Raw genomic sequence first — 23,632 nt, 5'->3', positions numbered from 1 at the left:
TATACCACCCCTACCTTGTCACAACAGATTGGCTCAAACGCATTAAGGAAACAAATTAACTTTAACAAGGCACACCTGTTAATTGAAATGTGACTACCTCATGAAGCTGGTTGAGAGAATGTGCAAAGCTGTCATCAGGGCAAAGGGTGGCTGCTTTGAAGAATCTGAAATATAAAATATATTTTGATTTGTTCATTTTTGGTTACTACATGATTCCATATGTGTTATTTCATAGTTTTGATGTCTTCACTATTAATCTACAATGTAGAAAATAGTAAAAACAAAGAAACCCTTGAATGAGTAGTTGTCAACTTTTGACTGGTACTGTGTGTGTTTGTGTACTACATTTATTTAAAGGAACTCAGTCCGGCTTTCAACTTACTTTTGAAAGTTATAGTAGTAGAATGCACTAGGTGTAATTTCGAAATTGAATACTGCATCAGTTTTCTGCTTGTCATGTCAGTTTTTACATACCTTAGGGAGCTATTTATTACTTGTCAAAAATGTCCAGATCAACTAGCCCATGTCAGCTTGTTTTTATAGCCCATAGATTTAGTTGTAATGTTTGAGTCACTCATATCACATGAACACACATTAGACATTAAATCTGTAGAATTGCAGGAAATAAGCTTTAAAGCAACAAAATGTTCTCTCCACCAATGAGAGGTGTGAACAGTTTGTCATGAACAGTGCTTGTGCCCATAGAAATAGATGTGGCGAACAGGGGGGTGCAGTATGTTCTTCAATGCTGGAAGGGTGGGAGGAATTGGGAACACCTGGTATAGGATGTGTACACATTGAATTCTTTCCTGTATATTGCACTACTTTCTACCAGTGCCCATTGTTGGGAATAAGTTGCCATTTGGTATACAGAAATAGTGGTGTCTCACACTGGCTTCGATGTGTTTTACCTCCGTACAGGATGGCTCCTGAGGTGATCCTGGCCATGGACGAGGGCCAGTACGACGGCAAAGTGGATGTGTGGTCACTGGGCATTACCGCCATAGAGCTGGGTAAGCTAAGCACAGGCCATGTAATACACATGTTCACAAGCTTTTAAGGTGTATGTACTGTATACCTATTCTGATATGTTTTTGCGTACTATTAGTTTTCTTGACAATACTTTGTGCTTCATTGAGCTTGCCTGGCACAATGGAACAAATTGCCTAGTCCCTGAAGTGACAAACTCAGCCTTTTGGCACTTTGGGCAAGCACAAACAAAACACTTGATTTCTTTTTGTAAAATACAGTCTCATAGTTGTTTTAACTGTGTTTCCTGTGTGGTCGGTCCAGAGGAGTTACGATTTATGCGATAGCAAGGTGTGGGGTAAACAGAGGAAGAGTTGTTTTTTTATGTTTCAAAAATCTACATTACTTTTGTGTATATATAGTGTAAATATGTGGACACCCCTTCAAATTAGTATATTAGGCTATTTGTCAAACAAGCACACAGCCATGCAATCTCCATAAATAAACATTTCCAGAAGAATGACCGATTAGCTCAGTGACTTTCAACATGGACCTGCCATAGGATGACACCTTTCCGACAAGTCAGTTCGTCAAATTTGTGCCCTGCTACAGCTGGCACTGGTAAACTGTAAGTGTTGTTATTCTGAAGTGGAAACGTCAAGGAGAAACAACGGCTCAGCTGCCTAGTGGTAGGCCCCACAAGCTCACAGAAGGCGACCAGCGAGTGATGTAGTGCGTAAAAATCATCTATCCTCGGTTACTACACTCACTACTGAGTTCCAATCTGCCTCTGGAAGCAACGTCAGCACAAGAACTGTTCGTCTGGAGCCTCATGAAATGGGATTCCATGGCCGAGCAGCCACACACAAGCCTAAGATCACAATGTGCAATGTCAAGCGTCGGCTGGAGTGGTGTATAGATCACCGCCATTGGACTCTGGAGCAGTGGAAACGCGTTCTCTGGTGTGACGAATCATGCTTCACCATCTGGCAGTCGGACGGAAGAATCTAGGTTTGGCGGATGCCAGGAGAACGCTACCTGCCCCAATGCATAGTGCCAACTGTAAAGTGTGGTTGAGGAGGAATGATGGTCTGGGGCTGTTAATAATGGCTCGGGATTGGCCCCTTAGTTCCAATGAAGGGAAATCTTAACACTACAGCATACATTCTAGACAATTCTGTGCTTCCAGCTTTGTGGCAAAAGTTTGGGGCAGGCCCTGTCCTGTTTCAGCATGACAATGCCTTTGTGGCAAAAGTTTGGGGCAGGCCCTGTCCTGTTTCAGCATGACAATGCCTTCGTGCAAAAGGCAGGATCCATACAGAAATGGTTTGTTGAGATGGGTATTTAAGAACTTGACTGGCCTGCACAGAGCCCTGACCTCAACCCCATCAAACGCCTATGGGATGAATTTGAACGCCGACTGCGAGCCAGGTCCTAATTGCCCAGGGGACCAACTTCATATTAATGCCCATGATTTTTAGAATGAGATGTTCGATGAGCAGGTGTCCACATACTTTTGGTCATGTAGTGTATTTAATGTTCACAGAATGTCACAAGGCCGGTTCATGAAAGGGGAAACAAAATCCATGCCCGGTTCATAGCACTTCACTTACAAACTAAAGATAATTTCGATAATCACCAAATTAGTCTCTTGTGGCTAAACTTGTCACTCTCAATGTCCTCTTGTCCTTTTGTTCTATATTCTTCTTTGTTCTTTCTCCCCCGCGGGTCTCCATTGTTCTCCTCCTATTTTTCTCATGCGTAATTTCCCCCGTCCCTTCACCTGCGCCGGTAATAAGGGGTGTGATGTTGGGGATTCCCATGGTCGCCCCGCCCTTCTGAATATCCTTGGCCCCCACGCTTCTGGATGGTTGAAACACTCCCGTCCTCAGAATCAACACAACAGGTTGAGCACCAGCCGCGACTAGGGCGTCGTGGAAGGATAGCGTGTCTGTTTTTGTGATGGACCCCGGATCTATAGATGATAGAGAAGTTAAAGGGTTGCAACCATCTGAATTACCCTACAGTTCTATTTTTTTTTTTTGTGAAACTCCTTGACTTCCCAACCCAGCATATCTTACCCCCACTGACAATTTTCTGTTGCGCAGCAGGTATTCTGTAGGGCCCTAAATTCACTCTTGCCTGGCTCCGTGTATATATGATGCAGGATGAGATCTGTATTCCCTGGGAGGGCTGAGAATATCTCCCAGCGTCGGTTCACTAGGGCCTGTAGGTCCTGCTCTTGCTTGTGCGTCAGCGACTTCCCCACCGGCACCACTGTCGGGGTTGATCTTGTTGGGCTGCGGGAAGTGAGAAGAACATAACATTTTCCATTTCTCTCGTGGTACTCCTTCATAAGGTTGGTGTAGCTGTTCAGATTTTCTCCTACCTGTCTGCCAAACAGTAATGTACAGGTGATAATTTTACCGATACTTCATATGGACCTCTCCATTGCTTTAAAAACGTATGTTCAGCTTTCGGAATTAAAAGAGTACCGTATCTCCTACATTAACTTTGGGGCTGGAAAGTCCTGTTGTAGGCTGTCGGTTGTGCTTGCTGCTCCCCCTCCATGTGTTCCTTCACTGTTGGCCACACTGCGGTCATCCGTTCTCGCACTAAGGTGGCATGTTCAGTCAGTTCTGTGGGGACTCAGCTGGGCTTTCCATGCCTCCTTGTTGAGGTTCAGGATCCCTCGGCACGGCCTCCCATATACATTTTAATGGGGAGAAGCCCGTTGATGACTGGTGCACCTCCCTAAGAGCAAACAGAAAGTGAGTTAATAACATGTCCCAGTTCCTCCTGTCCTGTTTCAATGTTGTTTTTTAACATTGACCTGTTTTATTTAAGCGTTTGCATAAACCATCTGAGGATGATATACACTCGTGCGTATCTGTTTCACCTGGTACAAGGCACACAAATATTTCGTTATGCGGTACATGAACAGGGTCCCCTGGTTGGTCAAAATAGAGGAGAGTAGGCTGACTCGGGGAAAACATTTGAAACTCTTTAGCAAATCCTTCTAGTGGATAAATTGCGCATGGGAATGTGTTTGGGGTAGAGTGTGGCATAATCGATTACCACCTGTATATATTCGTGCCCCTGGACTGATTTGGGAATATGACCAACCAGATCCATAGCTATCCACTCTGAGGGCATTTCAATGATGGAGGGGGATGAGCATTTCTTTTGTGCTCTGGTGCAGGCTTGGGGTGGTTCTGTTTAGTCTCTGGGTATGTGCCACTGGGTATATGCACGTGTCCCCATAGATACATGAGACTGACCTCTGTTCCTGACACACCTCCCCCTCCTGTACTAAGTGTGACGGAACAAGGGTAATCTTACTACCTGAGTCGAGCACCCCTTCTGCGTCCTGTCCTTGGATTTCCACAGGCTGGGGCTCCCTCTGCGTTCCAACACTGTGGGTATAGATTACATGGATGCACTCCCTTTTTACCGGAGGAATGGATTCATCATTAAGAGGACACTGCCATGGTTCCTGCCTTTCTAGGGAGTCTTTCCTTGCCACCGTGCTTTTGCTTCTACATCTGCATGGCTTGCTGTTTGTGGTTTTAGGCTGGGTTTCTGTACAGCACTTTGTGACATGGGCTGATGTAAAAAAAAAAAAATTTTTTTAAATGCTTCAAATCAATTTGATTGAAGTATAGCTGAGCTCCCTACATCGGAAACACTCTCTCACTGACCTTAGTTGGATACCTCCTTGGTGCTGGTTCAGGGAATGTTCCACGGGGCTCTCTCGCCTCTGGTTCAGGTCTGCCCTGGGGCCTTTCCGGCGGCCTCTTCAGACTGGGCATTGGTACCGGAGCGGACCATCTCTGCTCCAGACGTGCGCACCAGCTCCGTGGTGGCTTGGCAAGTCTCTATTAGCTGAACCAGCTGATCTGCTGTCTGGGGGTTGCCTTGCCATACCACTCCGGTGGGAGCTGTCCGTCCACCAGTTTTTCGATGACTGCCCCGGATCCTTTTTTGTTTTTGGTTCAAGTAAACCTCGGTCAGCTGTATTAGTTGGTGCATTTGGGCTCTCTCTGATGCATTGCTATCGAAGGTCCACGTGTGGAAACGCTTGGTCTGTGCTAGTGGATTCGGACAGTAACGAGAAGTTTTCAGCCTTTAATTTATTGTAGTCCTCTGCTTCTGCAGGACCCAGGTCGAAATATGCAGCCTGCGCACACCCAGACTGAGAGGGAGCCAGCATCCCTGCCCACCGCTGCGGGACCCGTCCTCTTACTGCTGACCTCTCGAATGAAAGCAGATAGACCTCATTGTCGTCCTGTTCTTGTCGCCTAGGTATTTGGGTCCCCACTCCAGGCTTACTGTTCTTCCCTGCCTGAGCCAAACTGGCCATTTCAGTTCTCAAGAGGTCTATGCCTTTTGCGCAATTGCGCACGAAGCCAACTGTTTTAACAATGCAACATCCATTCTTAATATACCAAAGTAACTCTGTCACCACTTCTAGTGCCCGCGGTTTCCACCACTGATCAGTTCAGAGGGGTTCTGATCTATGTGGTAGCGAGGAGTGGTGTAAACGGAGGAAGAGTTGCAAAAATCTAAATTGTATATTTAATGTTCACAGAATGGCACTCAGCCGGTTCAACAAAATCCAAGCCTGGTTCAGAGCACTTCACTTACAAACCAAAGATCATTTAGATTATTACCAAACTAAATAGTCTCTTTCGTGGCTACAGAAATCACTCAAGTTCTTCCTCTTTTAAGCCGTTCTTTACCTTTGTCTCTCAATGGGGAGGCAGGGTAGCCTAGTGGTCAGAGTTTTGGACTAGTAACCGAAAGGTTGCAAGTTCAATTCCCCGTGCTGACAAGGTACAAATCTGTCGTTCTGCCCCTGAACAGGCAGTTAACCCACTGTTCCTAGGCCATCATTGAAAATAAGAATTTGTTCTTAACTGACTTGCCTAGTTAAATAAAGGTAATAATAAAAAATGTCCTCTGTCCTTTTATCTTCTCTTCATTCTATATTTTTCCTTATTTCTTTGTCCCCCTCCGTGTCTCCATTGTTCTTCTCTATTTCTTGTGTGTATTTGCCACTGTCCCTTCACATGCTCCAGTAATAAGGGGTTTGTTCAGGGGGAATCCTGTGATGTCGGCGTGGATTCCCAGAGTGGCCCCGCCCCTCTGACTCCCCTTGGCCCTCACGCCTCTGGATGGTTCACACTTGTATTTTGTTACAAATCTGGCCTTGGGTGTGTTTGATGCTGTATGTCTCCTGAACTTTGTCTCTGTCTCTCTATGCAGCGGAGAGGAAGCCGCCTCTGTTCAATATGAATGCTATGAGTGCCTTATACCACATTGCCCAGAACGAGAGTCCCGTTCTGCAGTCCAATCACTGGTGAGCCACTGACTGAGCACGGAGGTGGTTCTTGTGCCCTCTTTGTTTTTAGTGTCAATATACTTTCTGAGTAGCCTGGTCCCAGATATGGTTGTGCTGTATAGCCTTCTATGACAATGACCTTAGGACTTACCACAAACAGATCTGGGACCAGGCTACTTTCTGAGAACAATATGAGCCATTGGTGTAGATCAGGGGTGTCAAAAGTATGGCCTGCTGGCAAAATGAGTTTGACACTCCTGGTGTAGATGGATGAGTACCGTTTTATAGTGCGACTGTGACTAGTTTCTCGTTGTTTGGTCTCGTCCTTTTCAGGTCTGATTATTTCCATAACTTTGTGGACTCGTGTCTGCAGAAGATCCACCAGGACAGACCTACCTCGGACGTGCTGCTGAAGGTAAACGCTATCTCTTGGTCTACGTTTCCTCTTTTTAAAAAAATAGTTATTCAAAGTTTAAGAATCAAAAGAAGGCACTACACAAACATGTAGAAACCAAGGAATGGCCATGAACTCTTTACCCATGAATAATATCAGAGGTGGCCTAAAGAGGTGCCGTGATTCCTTATTCTCATGATTGTAAAGGAGCGTCTCTTCAATGGCTCTAGTTTAAAGTGAACCTTAACTTTCCAACAGCTCCAAGTGGCACCATCAGGTAGAAATTACGTCCTTACAACCAGAATTGGTTGAATGTTGTAATCAGGTTTCAAAGGTCTCATTGCAACCAGTTTTCCCAGCTAGGTTGATGCATTAAACCAACAAAGATGGCATTGATTGACATGACGTCATTACAACTAGACTTTATGTAATTCCGACATCAATTTGACCAGTTTTGCCTGCTGAATTAACCTTAGAAGCCATTCTCCCTTCCTCTCCCTCAGCACCATTTCCTATGCAGAGAGCGTCCTCACACGGCGGTGATGGACCTGATAGCTCGCACCAAAGATGCGGTGCGGGAGCTGGACAACCTGCAGTACCGCAAAATGAAGAAGATCCTTTTCCACGAGGCCCTCAACGGGCCCCAGCCCGAGGGAGGGGAGGAGGAGGAGGTATGAGGAGTGAGGGAGGGAGGGAGGTGGTGGTAAGGGGGGGGGTGATGAGGGAGGTGGTAGTAAGGGGGGGGGTGATGAGGGAGGTGGTAGTAAGGGGGGGGTGATGAGGGAGGTGGTAGTAAGGGGGGGGGGGGTGATGAGGGAGGTGGTAGTAAGGGTGATGGTGAGGGAGGACATGGAGATGTTACGTAGAGGGAGAAAATGAGGAGGCAGTAGGGAGAAAGGAGAATAGTAACAGTTAGCCGAGGATGTAGGACCAGAACCAAAAGAAAAAAGTAGGATGTGTTGATTGAGGGGGAAGACAGACTACAGAACGCACTGGTCTTAAAACCTCAAGTTTTGGACCCTTTTTTCCAATTTTCACCTAAAATGACATCCCAATTCTAACTGCCTGTACCTCAGGACCTGAAGCAAGGATGTGCATATTCTTGAAACCATTTGAAAGGAAACACTTTGGAGTTTGTGGAAATGTGAAATGAATGTAGAATATTACACATTAGATCTGGTAAAAGATGATGACAAAAAAAAGTTTATTTTTGTTCCAGCTTTGAAATGCAAGAGAAAGGCAATAATAAATTGCAGTTGAGTTGCAATTTAGATTTTGGCCACTAGATGGCAGCAGTGTCTGCAGTTTCAGATTTGATCAAGTGAGGCATTGCACTACTGCCCAGTAGTTTTTATCAAGTTTGCCCAAATGTCCTGAATTGGTCAATTGATACATTTTCAAGTACATAACTATAGAAAACATACATTTTGTATTACCATATAATTTTTGTGAGTTTACACACTCCCAGGAATGTCATACATAATGGATCATGAGCTTATACACTAACTTTCACACAGCTAGATGGCGGGGTGGGTGTGGACTAGAGACAGCAGGGGTTCAAACTGTAGAACCCAGTTCCTACATTTTAATATAAAAATATATATTTTTCAAACGAAACTACACTACATTCTATCTATGGGACCCTCAGGATAACAAATCAGAGCAAGATTACTGAATGTAAGTACATTATTTACTTTCAGAGGTGAATATATCAAACCGTGATAGTTATTTTTTTTGTGCACTCAAACAATAGCATGGTATTTTTTTCACTAATAGTTACTGTTAATTGGACAGTGCAGTTAGATTAACAAGAATGTTAAGCTTTCTGCCCTTGTAAGACATGTCTATGTCCTGGAAAGTTTGCTGTTACTTACAATTACATTCTAGTCACTTTAGTGCATGTTAGCATCCACCGTCCCAGTATAGGGACACTGATCCCGTAAAGGTTTTTAGAGGAAGAGGATTGAGCTGTGCACCACCACTCTGTTCAGGAATGCAGCTAGCATTAGCATCCATCCTGTCTTTTTAATAGCATATGTCACCAAAGTGTAGTCCAAAATTGTGTGCCTTGACTCATTGTATGACCTCATCCTCTTCCTCCAATACAAATAACTTTGATCCCATCAGGAGTTTAAAATCTTTGTTTCCGTTCAACATGCCATACAAATAAAGGCATTTTAATTAATTATATGAAGAGTTCTTTGGTCCTCCTTTCTTTTTGATGACCTTTCGGGGTCTAATTGTCTTCCCCCAGGGCCTTGCATAGGAAACACAGGAATCCAATGAATGCCTTATGATTGAAATTTGTAGATGAGAGTTTGAGGTCCGTTTGAACTGCATCTGAGAAAATGCGTAGGTGTTTATTTAGGTGTTTGTAAGTATTGGTAACACCTTATTTGTGTGTGCGTGATCGTGCATATGTTATCACCACTTCTCCTAACCGCCATCCCTCTGTCTCCAGGACGTGGAGCAGTACATGCTGCGGACAGGTACGGTCAACAGCATGGAGAGCTCCCATTCGCTGCCTTCCATGTCCATCAGCGCAAGCTCCCAGAGCAGCTCGGTCAACAGCCTGGCGGACGGTTCGGACGACAGCGGCGAGATGGCCATGATGCAGGAGGGCGAGCAAACAGTCACCTCCAACAGCTCAGTCCTGCACAAGCCCCTGGTCAGTTGGGACTTACCTTTAGACATTAGTCACAGCAGTGTTTCTTTTAGACTATTTTTCTTCCGGGGCGGGGGGCATAAGACCCCCCCCCCAATTTGCCCAAAGCAGCACCCAAGTCCTATTTCACAATTTTGTCAGTATGTAAACACTGTGCTGTATGAGGTGGGTAAACAATTACTACACTGAACAAAAATATCAACGCAACATTTAAGTGTTGGTACCATATTTCATGACATGAAATAAAAGATCCCAGAAAATGTACATACGGACAAAAGTGTTTCACTCAAATTCATTACTCAGGTGCACCTTGTGCTGGAGACAATCAAAGACCACTCTAAAATGTGCAGTTTTGTCACACAACACCAGAGATGCAATTGCCATGCTGACTGCAGGAATGTTCACGAGAGCTGTTGCTAGAGAATTTTTTCTCTCTACCATAAGCCGCCTCCGATGTTAATTATAGAGAATTTGGCAGTACACCCAACCGGTCTCACAACTGCAGACCGTGTAACAATGCCAGCCCAGGACCTCCACATCCGGCTTCTTCACTTGCGGGAATGTCTGAGACCAGCCACCCGGACAGCTGATGAAACTGGGTTAGCTAAATGTAATAATTGTTTGCACAAACTGTTAGAAACCGTCTCGGGGAAGCTCATCTGCGTGCTCGTTTTCCTCACCAGGGTCTTGACCTGACTGCAGTTTGGTGTCGTAACCAACTTCAGTGGGCAAATGCTCACCTTTGATGGCCATTGACACGCTGGAAAAGTGTGCTCTTTACAGATGAATCCTGGTTTCAATTGTATCGGGCAGATGGTGTCGTGTGGGCGAGCAGTTTGCTAATGATGCTGTGGGACTATTCTACTACTCTGCTCAAACCATCGTATTATGCTACTCTCATCACCCCACTGGGAACCATAGGCTAGCCAGCTGTTTCGATCTTCAAAGAAGCATCTTCGAGAGCGAATGGAAGGAAAATAAAGAGAGGATAATCTGAGCCTTACAAGCGTGCCGCGAAAAGGCCAAACTCCCTTGGAAAAAGTCTGCATGAGTCAGATGGCGGTCACACCAGATAGTGACTGGTTTTCTGATCTACACCCCTACCAGATGCATATCTGTATTCCCAGTCATGTGAAATCCGGGGCAGCAGCTAGCCTAGTGGTTAGAGCGTTGGACTTGTAACCAAAAGGTTGCAAGATCAAATCCCTGAGCTGACAAGGTAAAAAAATCTGTTGTTTTGCCCCTGAACAAGGCACTGTTCCTAGGCCGTCATTGAAAATAAAAATTTGTTCTTAACTGACTTGCCTAGTTAAATAGAAGTAAAAAATATATTAGGGCCCAAGGAATTTATTTCAATTGACTGATTTCCTTATATGAACTGTAACTCAGTAAAATCTTTGAAATTGTTGCATGTTGCGTTTTATATTACTGTTCAGTGTATTTAGCTAGATATGATGATTGTAAAATACCAAAGGTGAACTGTTTTTTGGGGTGTTTCTGTTGCGCTGATTCTTCTAAAAACTGTAAATTATGGTTTTACCTCAGTTTAGTTTACCACATAAATGGCTCACTAGTGGCTAATGACCTACTCTTCCCCTACCCCTAGATTGATTCCACAATGCAACACATGATTTACACAGAAAAGATTTGTCTCTCTCTCTACATCAGAGCCATGACAACATCTACGACGACCCCTACCAGCCCGAACTAGACGCACAGCAGCAGCCCCCGTCACGGGGTGAGGGACGAGAAGGTGGCAGGCGGAAGGGACACCGCAGCCGAGATCACTTTGCCACGATCCGGACAGCATCGCTGGTGACCCGGCAGATCCAGGAGCATGAGCAGGGGTCGGCGCTGAGGGAGCAGATGTCTGGGTAGGAGAGCTTTTATGGAACGACCAAAGAAAGAGCCCATCTGGAATTAGAAGGAAACGGATTGGCTAGTCCATGGAAGTCAAGTTAATTGATTTATTCCAGTCATCATTCACCTTTTCAGTTAATATTGAGCCAAACAACCTGCAAATTCATCCACTGTCACACGCTGGATTCGGTTGTGTACAAGTAATATGGTACCGGCCTCCCGATTTATACTCTCAAATAAACATTCTGTACTGTCGCCTCATATGAAACGTTTGATCTCAAATAGAAAATGCTGGAGAATAGAGTCATTGTCCAAATACATATGTAGGGGAGTGTACTAATATAGTATTTTTCAGAGGTACTCACTAGTATTCTAATGATACCAGAATGTTGACTTCAATACTGATACCAGGTTTAGTATCACAATACTCGATACCAGAATCATCCCACGGGACCAAAAATTAAGCAGAGAGCAGGATTGTGATTTTTTGGGGGGATTTTTTTTGCCCTCCCTATTTTATATTTATTTTCTAGTTTAACCCAAAATCACACTTTAAAAATAGAAAAACAACAACATTGGAAGTTAAGTCCACAACAATGCTTAGACCACGTCGGGGACCACTTTTGAGGTCTGGGAATAATCAATCGTAAGTTAGATTTTTTTATGTAGTTACCCTTTAATTCAAGTGGCATGCACTTAACACTCTTGTTTGGTTAGCAATGTTTTATGTAGTGCACGTGATGTAGTTTGCAAAACAAATGGCTGCTGGATGGCTGCTGGATTGATGCAGATAATCTTGATTCTGCCAGGAAGGCATAGGCTACTTTGTTGTTAGCGTTTGGTTCAAGGTTTTTGGGGAAGCCTTATCATCTACCCGAAGACGGTTAACATTTGCATTGCTAGCGGCTACACAAAGTGGTAGACATACGCACACCGCGCACACATGAAAAGGTGCGTTTCTGAGCCGTTACCTCATCAGAAAGTTGCAGGGAATAAGAATCACTTCTGTTCATGTCTTATGATAAACTTGGACAAATGAATACAGTCAAAGTTCAATACATTTAGTTTATTTCCAAATGTAAGACACATTTGGTAGAATAACTGAAAGTAACAGAACTGTTTCATGTGGTATTGAAGAAATACAGAAGTTTGGGTGTATCATGCAATCACTATTTGCAACTAGCTCTAGCCACGCTTTGACGCACAAAATGTCTATCAGCCATAACTGGTTGAAATTATTTGTAATAATCATTACATCCAAATGACAACATATGGGTTGTAAACTGGTTTTGATGATGCCATTTCAACCAGCTTAGCCCACTGGTAATAAATGTTCTAAATACTCATTCGTGGTTAGAAAGCAGTTCATGGAACTATGTAAAACCGACCGGCGCAGTTGGCTGTACTGGTTGTTAAAATATCTGAATCGGGCTGCTTACGTAATTGCCCATTCCATTTGGCTGTACTAGTTTTTGACATACTTTCCTCGTGTCAAATCCTCCTTTACCCCGTCCCAGGTACAAGCGCATGCGGCGGCAGCACCAGAAGCAGCTGATGGGCCTCGAAAACAAGCTGAAGGCGGAGATGGATGAGCATCAGCTGAGGCTGGACAAGGAGTTGGAGAACCAGAGAAACAGCTTTGGAGGGGAGGGGGACAAGCTGAGCAAGAAGCACCAGGCTATCCTGGAGAAGGAGGTAAGGGAAGGAGGGAGGTATGGATCAGGAGCGAGGTAGGTGGGGACAACCTCAGCAAAAAAAGCACAAGGCAATCCTGGAGAAAGAGGGATGGAGGGAAGAGTGAGGGGATGGGGACAAACTGAGCAAGTAGCACCAAGCCATCCTGGAGAAAGGTGAGAGAGGGAGGGATAGGAAGGGAAGGGAAGGAGGAGTGTGAGATTGGGAAGGTGGGGACAACCTTAGCAAGAAGCACCGGGTTGAAGAAAGAGGTACAGGTGGGGGGGGGGGGGGGGGGGGGGGGGGTGGACAGGAGTGGAATTAGATGGAAGGAAACGTTGAAAGAAAAGAGGAAAGGGTATTGACTACGGCGACGGGGCGGCTATCCCAGGATCTCAATGGCCAAAGTAGATAGTCAAGCCGTATATAAGCTCTAGAATTTAGGGGGGGGGGGGGGTTAGCTCTATTCTTAGTTTGCTTATGGCCATTCTGTGGTTGGTTTTCAGACCAAGGCAGCCCTGGCTGAGGAGAAGAAGTTCCAGCAGCACATCCTGGCCCAGCAGAAGAAGGAACTGACCAGCCTGCTGGAATCCCAGAAACGCCAGTACCGCGCACGCAAGGAGCAGCTCAAAGAGGTACAACCATACCGTAACTACACACTAACCATACTGCAATTACAAACTAACCGTACTGCAATTACTCACCAACCAATAATCCATCTACTAGGGCTGCACGATATTGGCAAACAAATCTAATTGCCATTTTCTTGACCAAATATTGTGATTGCAATTTGACATGTAATATAAATCAAAACACTTTGGTTAGCTGTTGGAATCGTAGAAATGGAATTACTTCTATTAAGAAGCAAAGTGGAAAGCAGCATCATTCTTGTTTGGAACAATCGGTTGACTGCATTTGATCTAACAGAACAGCATGCGAACTTATAGTGAATCTAACAGCGAGAATGGCTTGGAGTGTGTGGGAAGCAGCTGCAAGAGGAAACAACTTTTTAAAATGTATTTTTTACTTTAAAAACAGACATTACACACTGCTGAGAATGTTTCAAAATATTGCATGCAATATGGAAATTGCACATGTCAGTATTGTGATGACTTTTTTCCCTTTTTTTAATTAAAAAATAATATTTATACAGTACCAGTCAAGTTTGGATGCCTACTCATTCAAGGGTTTTTCTTTTTACTATTTTCTACTCACTTTTTCTGTGGCTAAAGCAACTAGGCTCGTAATTTAACAATTGTATTCTTATTAATAGATGGCATACAAGTTTGATATTAAGGTACACGGAAGTTCACATGTCCGGTATTTTGATTTAAAAAAATAAAGTTCAAACTGCTCTCCTGTGAAGTCACCTAGTTTCCTGAATCAGGTCACATATGCCTTGTCACCCTGCTTAACCACAGTTTACTAATGTGGTGATGTTTGGCATAAGAGTTCTTTCGTCTTTTTACGCCAATAACAAATTCACCACATAATGAATCTACACCCTTCAGCGATTTGTTTGAATGCGGCGTGAAACAAAGTTTGACTATTTGTAAACATCATTCGTGCTCTCGCCCATATATAAATCAAATCAAATTTGTATTTGTCACATACACATGGTTAGCAGATGTTAATGCGAGTGTAGCGAAATGCTTGTGCTTCTAGTTCCGACAATGCAGTAATAACCGACAAGTAATCTAACTAACAATTCCAAAACTACTACCTTATACACACAAGTGTAAAGGGATAAAGAATATGTACATAAAGATATGTGAATGAGTGATGGTACAGAACGGCATAGGCAAGATGCAGTAGATGGTATTGAGTACAGTATATACATATGAGATGAGTATGTAAACAAAGTGGCTAGTGATACATGTATTACATAAAGATGCAGTAGATGATATAGAGTACAGTATATACGTAGACATATGAGATTAATAATGTAGGGTATGTAAACATTATATTAAGTAGCATTGTTTAAAGTGGTTAGTGATATATTTTACATCAATTCCCATTATTAAAGTGGCTGGAGTTGGCAGCAGCCACTCAATGTTAGTGGTGGCTGTTTAACAGTCTGATGGCCTTGAGATAGAAGCTGTTTTTCAGTCTCTCGGTCCCAGCTTTGATGCACCTGTACTGACCTTGCCTTCTGGATGATAGCGGGGTCAACAGGCAGTGGCTCGGGTGGTTGTTGTCCTTGATGATCTTTATGGCCTTCCTGTGACATCGGGTGGTGTAGGTGTCCTGGAGGGCAGGTAGTTTGCCCCCGGTGATGCGTTGTGCAGACCTCACTACCCTCTGGAGAGCCTTACGGTTGTTGGTAATCAAGCCTACCACTGTTGTGTCGTCCGCAAACTTGATGATTGAGTTGGAGGTGTGCGTGGCCACGCAGTCGTGGGTGAACAGGGAGTACAGGAGAGGGCTCAGAACGCACCCTTGTGGGGCCCCAGTGTTGAGGATCAGCGGGGTGGAGATGTTGTTACCTACCCTCACCACCTGGGGTCGGCCTGTCAGGAAGTCCAGTACCCAGTTGCACAGGGCGGGGTGGAGACCCAGGGTCTCGAGCTTGATGACGAGTTTGGAGGGTACTATGGTGTTAAATGCTGAGCTGTAGTCGATGAACAGCATTCTCACATAGGTATTCCTCTTGTCCAGATGGGTTAGGGCAGTGTGGTTGAGATTGCATCGTCTGTGGACCTATTTGGGCGGTAAGCAAATTGGAGTGGGTCTAGGGTGTCAGGTAGGGTGGAGGTGATATGGTCCTTGACTAGTCTCTCAAAGCACTTCATGATGACGGAAGTGAGTGCTACGGGGCGGTAGTCGTTTAGCTCAGTTACCTTATCTTTCTTGGGAACAGGAACGATGGTGGCCCTCTTGAAGCATGTGGGAACAGAAGACTGGGATAGGGATTGATTGAATATGTCCGTAAACACACCAGCCAGCTGGTCTGCGCATGCTCTGAGGGCGCGGCTGGGGATGCCGTCTGGGCCTGCAGCCTTGCGAGGGTTAACACGTTTAAATGTTTACTCACCTCGGCTGCAGTGAAGGAGAGTCCGCATGTTTTGGTTGCGGGCCGTGTCAGTGGCACTGTATTGTCCTCAAAGCGGGCAAAAACGTTATTTAGTCTGCCTGGGAGCAAGGCATCCTGGTCCGTGACTGGGCTGGTTTTCTTTTTGTAATCCGTGATTGACTGTAGACCCTGCCACATACCTCTTGTGTCTGAGCCGTTGAATTGCGATTCTACTTTGTCTCTATATTGACGCTTAGCTTGTTTGATTGCCTTGCGGAGGGAATAGCTACACTGTTTGTATTCGGTCATGTTTCCGGTCACCTTGCCCTGATTAAAAGCAGTGGTTCGCGCTTTCAGTTTCACGCGAATGCTGCCATCAATCCACGGTTTCTGGTTTGGGAATGTTTTAATCGTTGCTATGGGAACGACATAGCAATGTTACCTAATATATACTGTCCTTGATTCTCACAAGGATTATTCAACCCCAAAATCTACTAAAAAGCAAGGTTGGTCCAAGCTCTCTGATTCATAATGCATAATATTTTTCTTACCTCACAAAGGCAGTCCCAACACCTTGGCTAGCTTTCAGGCCAACGTTACTTCCAGACACAAACGAGAATATGTCTTCACTTTCCGTTCTACTCACCTAGCTGAGCTGGTTAAGCTTTTTTTTTTTTTTTTTTTCAAGTTATTCAAAATGTTGGTGACTAACTGCTGCTGACTGACACAAGCCATATTCAACGGGCGTTGCGCATTCGTAAATAAATCTGTTATTCTGCGCTCTGGTACATTCAGACAACTCCTCTGAAGTCCGAACAATTGCCTGAGTGAATTTACCAAGTACCCCATTTTAACAATGTCCATTGAGAACGCACAATGACTATACCATTTAGCTAAGCTAAGAATGACATGAATAGTCAATTCAACAAAAGTTGGGTAGTTGAATAGCATATAGTTAGTAAATGATATGCCATGTGGTTCATAAGGATAGCGCCAGCAACAAATTTGTCATACTTATAACAGAATGTATATCTTAATACCAATTAGCATACTACATTCTCAAATTACTTCACAAATAGTACAGTTGGTGCAGTGCGATTACGCTGATAAAACGCTAACATCAATACGCTTGTGTACGTATGGGTTGTTTAAGTTGCATTTCATTATATTTCCAGTGTTACTTTATCAAATCTATAGTAAAATATTATATACACACACCGTTATTTCTCATTCATTTTTTTTCTTATCTTCAAAGAATCAGTAGGAAATCTTAGGTAATTAACAACTCCGTGTGCGTTTCCTGACTCCATCGCTACCACTCCAAGCGGAAACCAGAAGCGTTCATTTCCCGGACGCTGCCCGGCCGGTCATTGGAATAATTCTCAACTGTTCTCTAGACTTCCAGAAATCATAGATTTGCCGCTATCGTCTAAAAAAATAACATCAAGCACTTAATAAATCACCCCGTGATATTCTATGATGAGCAGTGTTGAACGGACCCCAAGATAACGCTACATATCTCAACTTACTTTCTAAAGTAACAACAGCTTATTATACACATTCCTATATCTTATTATCCAAACTTCAGATTGACACTACTTTCCACACTCTCACATCACATTCATAAACACAGTACACAGGGGAAATGAGTCGGATGAGGAAAACCCCGGTTTAGTGCTGTTTTTTTTTTAGATAACAAAACCCAGTCTATGAACAGGGAAACCCATACCATTATCAAAATATTGCCTAATTAGTGGTCCCACAACAGGGTGTTGTATCCACACTGGGATATCGCCTACTGGGATTACTGTGGTATAGATTCTCTTACATCTATCCAATTGTGCAAAACTACCAACAGTGTACCCATGTCTCCTATGTAACACGGTCCCAGAAAATCCACTTTTACCTCGTATTTTAAGTATCAGGAATAACAAAACATGCACAAATACATTTAACAATAGTAACCGGGGCATACCTGTTTACCTCATTTATCAAACATTTTGCATTACACGTTAAAATTTGAACTTCACCAAGCCAGATGCCCTCGCAACCCCTCACCTGCACTCTAGTCCCTCATTCAATGAGCTTCACCAAGCCGAGTTCTCTCGCAAGATTACCTGCGCGCTAGTCCTTCACTCCACATTAACCTCACCAGTCCTACTGTGATCAACTCAGACCCACACCACTGGCTAATCAACAATTATGCCCATGGATACCTCAGTCCTGCTTTTTATTTTATAACCTGCAGGAATATTTTCTATAGCGCTTTTGACTTTCTCTCTTAGGCCATAATTAGTCCTAGCAAGGTCTAGTTATACATTCGGTACACACAAATTTGGATGTTATTCCGTTCCCCAAGGTTCTAGTTCTACATCCGGTACACACAGATTTGGATGCTCGCGTTCTTTTGATCACATTGGTTTGGATGCTAATCTTAATTGGTCTTAAAGGATTGGACTTTTTTTCTCTTTAATCCCCCCCCCCCCCCCCCCCCCCCCCTAAAATGACATACCGGCAGTTAGATTTGGGTATTTCAGTACCTGAAGCAGTGATATGCATATTATTGATAGCATTTGAAAGCAAACACTGAAGTTTGTGGAAATGTGAAACACATTAGATCTGGTAAAAGGTAATAAATCCCCCATCTTTGAAATGCAAGATGGAGGCCAAAATTAAATATTCCAGGTTAGGCGCAATTTAGATTTTGCCACTAGATGGCAGCAGTGTATTAGCTACGTTTTAGACTGATTCAATGAACCATTGCATTTCTGTTCAAAATTTATCATTTTCAAGTTCATAACTGTGTATACTCCTCAAGCATGGTATTCTTTCACTGTAATAGCTACTGTAAATTAGACAGTGCAGTTAGATTAACAAGAATTTAAGCTTTCTGCCCATATCAGATATGTCTGTTCTGGGAAATGTGCTTGTTTCTTAAAACTTCATGCTAATCACATTATCCTTCGTTAGCTCAACCATCCCACAGGGGAGACTAGTTAACCTGTAGAGGTTAACTAGTTCATACTGACCCTAGTTTTCATCCGATACACACAGATTAGGATTTTAACGTCAGATGGCAGTTCCCTCGGAACGCCGTTGTAATTAATTATTGTTTCCAAGAAATGTGAGTCTCACCCTATTTCTGTCTCTGTTCGGAACACCGTAACCACCTGCCTGACACCCTCCTTCATATCTTAGGCAGGCCTCAGGAGCCATCAGCAGAGTTTGGTTTCCCATCTGCGGTGCCAAATATTGTGATGAATGCTCTATTCAAGTGAGAGAGACATGGTCATTTCTATAAACAATTCTTTATTCATTATTGCAGTAATTAATACCAGTCAGGACTGTTGGGCTGAGCAGCCTACCCTTTACAGACCATGCTGTTCCTTTTTTTTCTTTAACCTGATACCAAGATTGCTCAGTCATAGCTGGTTCAACCCCCCCTGGGCACCGTAGGCCACTTTGGGTTCATCCTGTGGTCATCTGCCTCTGGTGTTGTCTCCCAGATGCCAGAATAATTAGGAATACTGAGCCTGGAGGAACAGAACAAAGGCCTATCTCGGTGACACCCACCACATCTGATCTACGGAATGCCAGCTATTGTTTTTTTATTTTTTATCACCAAGCCATGACTTGCCAGTCCAAGCTTAAGGGGTATGAATACTTTCGGAAGGCACTGTACATATACACTACCGTTCAAAAGTTTTAGGGTCACTTAGAAATGTCCTTGTTTTTGAAACAAAAGCACATCTTTTTTTTGTCCATCGAATTGTAACATCAAATTGATCCGGAATACAGCCTAGACAGTATTAATATTGGAAATGACTACTGTAGCTGGGAGTGGCTGATTTTTAATGGAATATCTACATAGGCGTACAGAGGCCCATTATCAGCAACCATCACTCCTGTGTTCCAATGGCAAGTTGTTAGCTAATCCAAGTTTGTCATATTAAAAGGCTAATTGATCATAAAGAGAACCCTTTTGCAATTATGTGAGCACAGCTGAAAACTGTTGTGCTGGTTTTAAAGAAGCAATAAAACTGGCCTTTAGACTAGTTGCGTATCTTGAGCATCGACATTTGTGGGTTCAATTAGACTCAAAATGGCCAGAAGCAAAGAACTTTCTTCTGAAACTTGTCAGTCTATTCTTGTTATCAGAAATTATGGCTATTCCATGTGAGAAACTGAAGATCTCGTACAACGCTGTGTACTACTCCCTTCAAAGAATAGCGCAAACTTGCTCTAAACCAGAATACAAAGAGTGGGAGGCCCCGGTGCACAACTATGCAAGAGGACAAGTACATTAGTGTCTAGTTTGAGAAACAGGTGCCTCACAAGTCCTCAACTGGCAGCTTCATTAAATAGTACCCGCAAAACACCAGTCTCAACGTCAACAGTGAAGAGGCGTCTACGGGATGCTGGCCTTCTAGGCAGAGATCTTCTGTCCAGTGTCTGTTCTTTTGCCCATCTTAATCTTTTCTTTTTATTGGCCAGTCTGAGATATGGCTTTTTCTTTGCCGCTGCCTAGAAGACCAGCATCCTATAATTTGCCCCCCACAACCGCAAATGTTCCATGTCACCAGTCTGACCTTTTAGCCCTGAAATACCATCCTGGAATGGTTGTGAACTAGAAATGAATCCTTAAGAGGTCAAATGAAAAAGAGAGATTGAGGAGCAGCATGAAAAAACATATCTGAATTAAAAATAAATTAAAATCCTCTAGAGAAGCAGAGCACAGTCTTTGCCCCACCACCCCCAATATACACAAAAATGAAATAAAAGTGATGGTATAATACCATTTTAAAGAAAAAGACAACTTCTAATCCTATTCTCGTCATTATGAACGAGACAAGCAGCAGAAATTCTCTTACTCAGCCACCGGTGATTACCCTAAACATGTGATGTGAGGTCAAACTGACCTAGGAAAGAAGCTATATATATACCCTTGAAATAAAAATAAATAAATATGGCATTAGGTAAGTGCACAATTTGAGTTTTGGTCACACTTTAAACAAAGAGTATAACCTTAAGCTTCAGTTTTTCCAGTTGTCAGAGACCTCGTACGACTTCTTTTCTACATCGCTCAACCGAAGCCAGTATTTCGATGTGAATTTGATTTAATTGTCCAGCTCTACCATCTACTCACCAACCCTACTGAAGACATACTATAACTGAGGTATTCAACTGGGGGTCCACAAAAAAAAGTGTGTGTGTGTATATCTGTATGTATACACACACACACACACTAATTTTTTTTGTTTGTTTCAATGGCTTTATGAATATTGCTAGCAACAGAAACACATTTTTTATTACATACCTACATTAGAAAATAATTGTTCTAATGTAGTCCACTTTAGTCCTCAACTCCTAAGTATTGAGCAAATTACACTCATTGGACACTCCCTGGAGTGTCTGACATAGACTTTGAAAGAGCACCCGCGAATAGGCTACCAGTGTGTCAAGTACCGATGGCTGCTGGTAAGCTTTCTTCACTTGGACATTTTTGCCAACACATGGCTAACCTTTGTTTAACCAGCTAAACAACTGCTCTTAGCAAAATTGTGTTTATAGTTACTAGCTTTCTAGCTAATAGGCTATGTTAGAGTTTATACTTCCTCTTCCAATTATGTGGGAAGGTCAAAATAAAGAAACTACTTACCAAATCTAATTATTCTAAAATGTTCATTACTTCTCCTTGCTATTCACCTGATAAGACGAGACTTGCTATATACATTTTTTTTAAACGTATACTGGTGGTCCCTGAGTCGCCGGTTTGCCTGGGAGCCGGTCCCTGAGCATGAATAAGTTTAAGTACCCTGCTATAACAACTCACCAACCATAGTTTAAATACACTGAACAAAAATATAAACTCTTGTAAAGTGTTGGTCCCATGTTACATACCCACAAAAAGCCAATTTCTCTCATTTTGGACAAAAATGTGTTTACATACCTGTTAGTGAGCATATCTCCTTTGCCAAGTTGATCCATCCACCTGACTGGTCAAGCATATCAAGAAGCTGATTAAACCGCATGATCATTACACAGGTGCACCTTGTGCTGGGGACAATAAAAGGCCACTCTAAAATGTACAGTTTTGTCACACAACACAATCCACCGATGTCTCATGTTTTGAGGGAGCGTGCAATCGGCATGCTGACTGCACGATAGTCCACCAGAGCTGTTGCCAGAGAATTGAATGTTCATTTCTCTACCATAAGCTGCCTCCAATGTCATTTTAGAGAATTTGGCAGTACTTCCAACTGGCCTCACAACCGCAGACCACATGTAACCACGTCAGCCCAGGACTACCTCATCCGACTTCTTAACCTGTGGGATAGTCTTTGGTGGGGGTGTAATAATATTTGTCTGTTTTGTGGGGGAAAAACTCACTGATTGGCTGGGCCTGGCTGCCAAGTAGCTGCCAAAGCTGCACTGCTAAGTGGGTGGTCCTATGCCCTCCAAGGCCCACCCAAAGCTGCACTGCTGCCCAGTCATGTGAAATCCGTAGATTAGGGCTAATGAATGTATTTAAATTGACTGATTTCCTTTATATGGGGCGGCAGCGTAGCCTAGTGGTTAGAGCGTTGGACTAGTAACCGGAAGGTTGCAAGTTCAAACCCCCGAGCTGACAAGGTACAAATCTGTCGTTCTGTCCCTGAACAGGCAGTTAACCCACTGGCCGTCATTGAAAATAAGAATTTGTTCTTAACTGACTTGCCTAGTTAAATAAAGGTCAAATAAATAAAAAAATATTAACTATAACTCAGTAAAATCTTTGAAATAGTTGCGCTTATAGTTTTTCGTTCTGTATACTTACCAACCCTGCTTTAATTACTCACCAACCTTAGTCAGCTGCTTACCAACCATACCCATACTGTAACAACTCACCAACCACACTGCAACCAAACCCTCAATTACTCACGAACCGTACCGCAACCCCTAGTCATAATTATTCACTAACCACATCGCAATCGGGATGTAACTACTACCAACCACACTTCAACCACTCATAGCTGAGAAGTACAGCTACTCACTCAAATCATCTGGATGTTAACAATGGCCGGTAAAAGATACAGCCATATACCAACCACGCAGCAACCACTATTAACCCCTGCCGATCCGCATGCCACCACTATACCTTAATCACGAGCTAATATATTGACCTATCAAGTGGCGGGTGTCACGCTCTGACCCTTTCTCGTGCTGTATTTCACAGGAACTGAACGAGAACCAGTTGACCCCCAAGCGTGAGAAGCAGGAGTGGCTGGTGCATCAGAAGGAGTGTCTCCAGCAGCTGCAGGCGGAAGATGAGGCTGGGCTCCTGCGCCGCCAGAGGCAGTACTACGAGCTGCAGTGTCGCCAGTACAAGAGGAAGATGCTGCTGGCGCGCCACAATCTGGAGCAGGACCTACTCCGAGAGGTATAGTACATCAACAGTACCCATAACGAAGACATTTTTCACTTGACCAAGCAATAGAGGTGTTTCAGTTCCATTAGGCTCTGGTCTCGGACCACAACTCTTCTCATGATATAATGCAGGGGTTAAAGTTCTGTCACTGCGACTGATTTTTAAAAATTTTATAGAATTTTTTTTTCAATGTTAAAGGTCTGAAATTGGTCTAACGCGCTGTTTAATACATGTACAAAATTATCCTCCTTCCCTAAAAGCAGGACTCTCATAACTTTTTTATTTATTTATTTTTTACATGAAAC

At 43.4% G+C, this 23,632-nt stretch overlaps 1 protein-coding gene across 5 annotated transcripts in view; it reads left to right on the top strand.

Moving 5' to 3' along the window:
• The window catches only part of taok2b (TAO kinase 2b), a 57,110-nt gene that overhangs the window by 15,376 nt on the left and 18,102 nt on the right, over positions 1–23,632 (top strand). For all 5 annotated transcript variants that reach the window (XM_021565534.2, XM_021565532.2, XM_036946695.1 and 2 more), the window contains 9 exons: positions 922–1,013; positions 6,238–6,331; positions 6,647–6,728; positions 7,211–7,378; positions 9,169–9,375; positions 11,041–11,246; positions 12,750–12,927; positions 13,413–13,541; positions 23,136–23,339. In XM_021565534.2, the coding sequence (XP_021421209.1) occupies positions 922–1,013; positions 6,238–6,331; positions 6,647–6,728; positions 7,211–7,378; positions 9,169–9,375; positions 11,041–11,246; positions 12,750–12,927; positions 13,413–13,541; positions 23,136–23,339 (1,360 nt within the window). The remainder of the gene's footprint in view (positions 1–921; positions 1,014–6,237; positions 6,332–6,646; positions 6,729–7,210; positions 7,379–9,168; positions 9,376–11,040; positions 11,247–12,749; positions 12,928–13,412; positions 13,542–23,135; positions 23,340–23,632) is intronic.

The sequence above is a fragment of the Oncorhynchus mykiss genome, chromosome 16 (assembly GCF_013265735.2).
Source record: "Oncorhynchus mykiss isolate Arlee chromosome 16, USDA_OmykA_1.1, whole genome shotgun sequence".
Taxonomy (NCBI): Eukaryota; Metazoa; Chordata; class Actinopteri; order Salmoniformes; family Salmonidae; genus Oncorhynchus; species Oncorhynchus mykiss.
The sequence above is the reverse complement of the archived record's forward strand: the minus strand, read 5'-3'. Positions and strand labels throughout refer to the sequence as shown.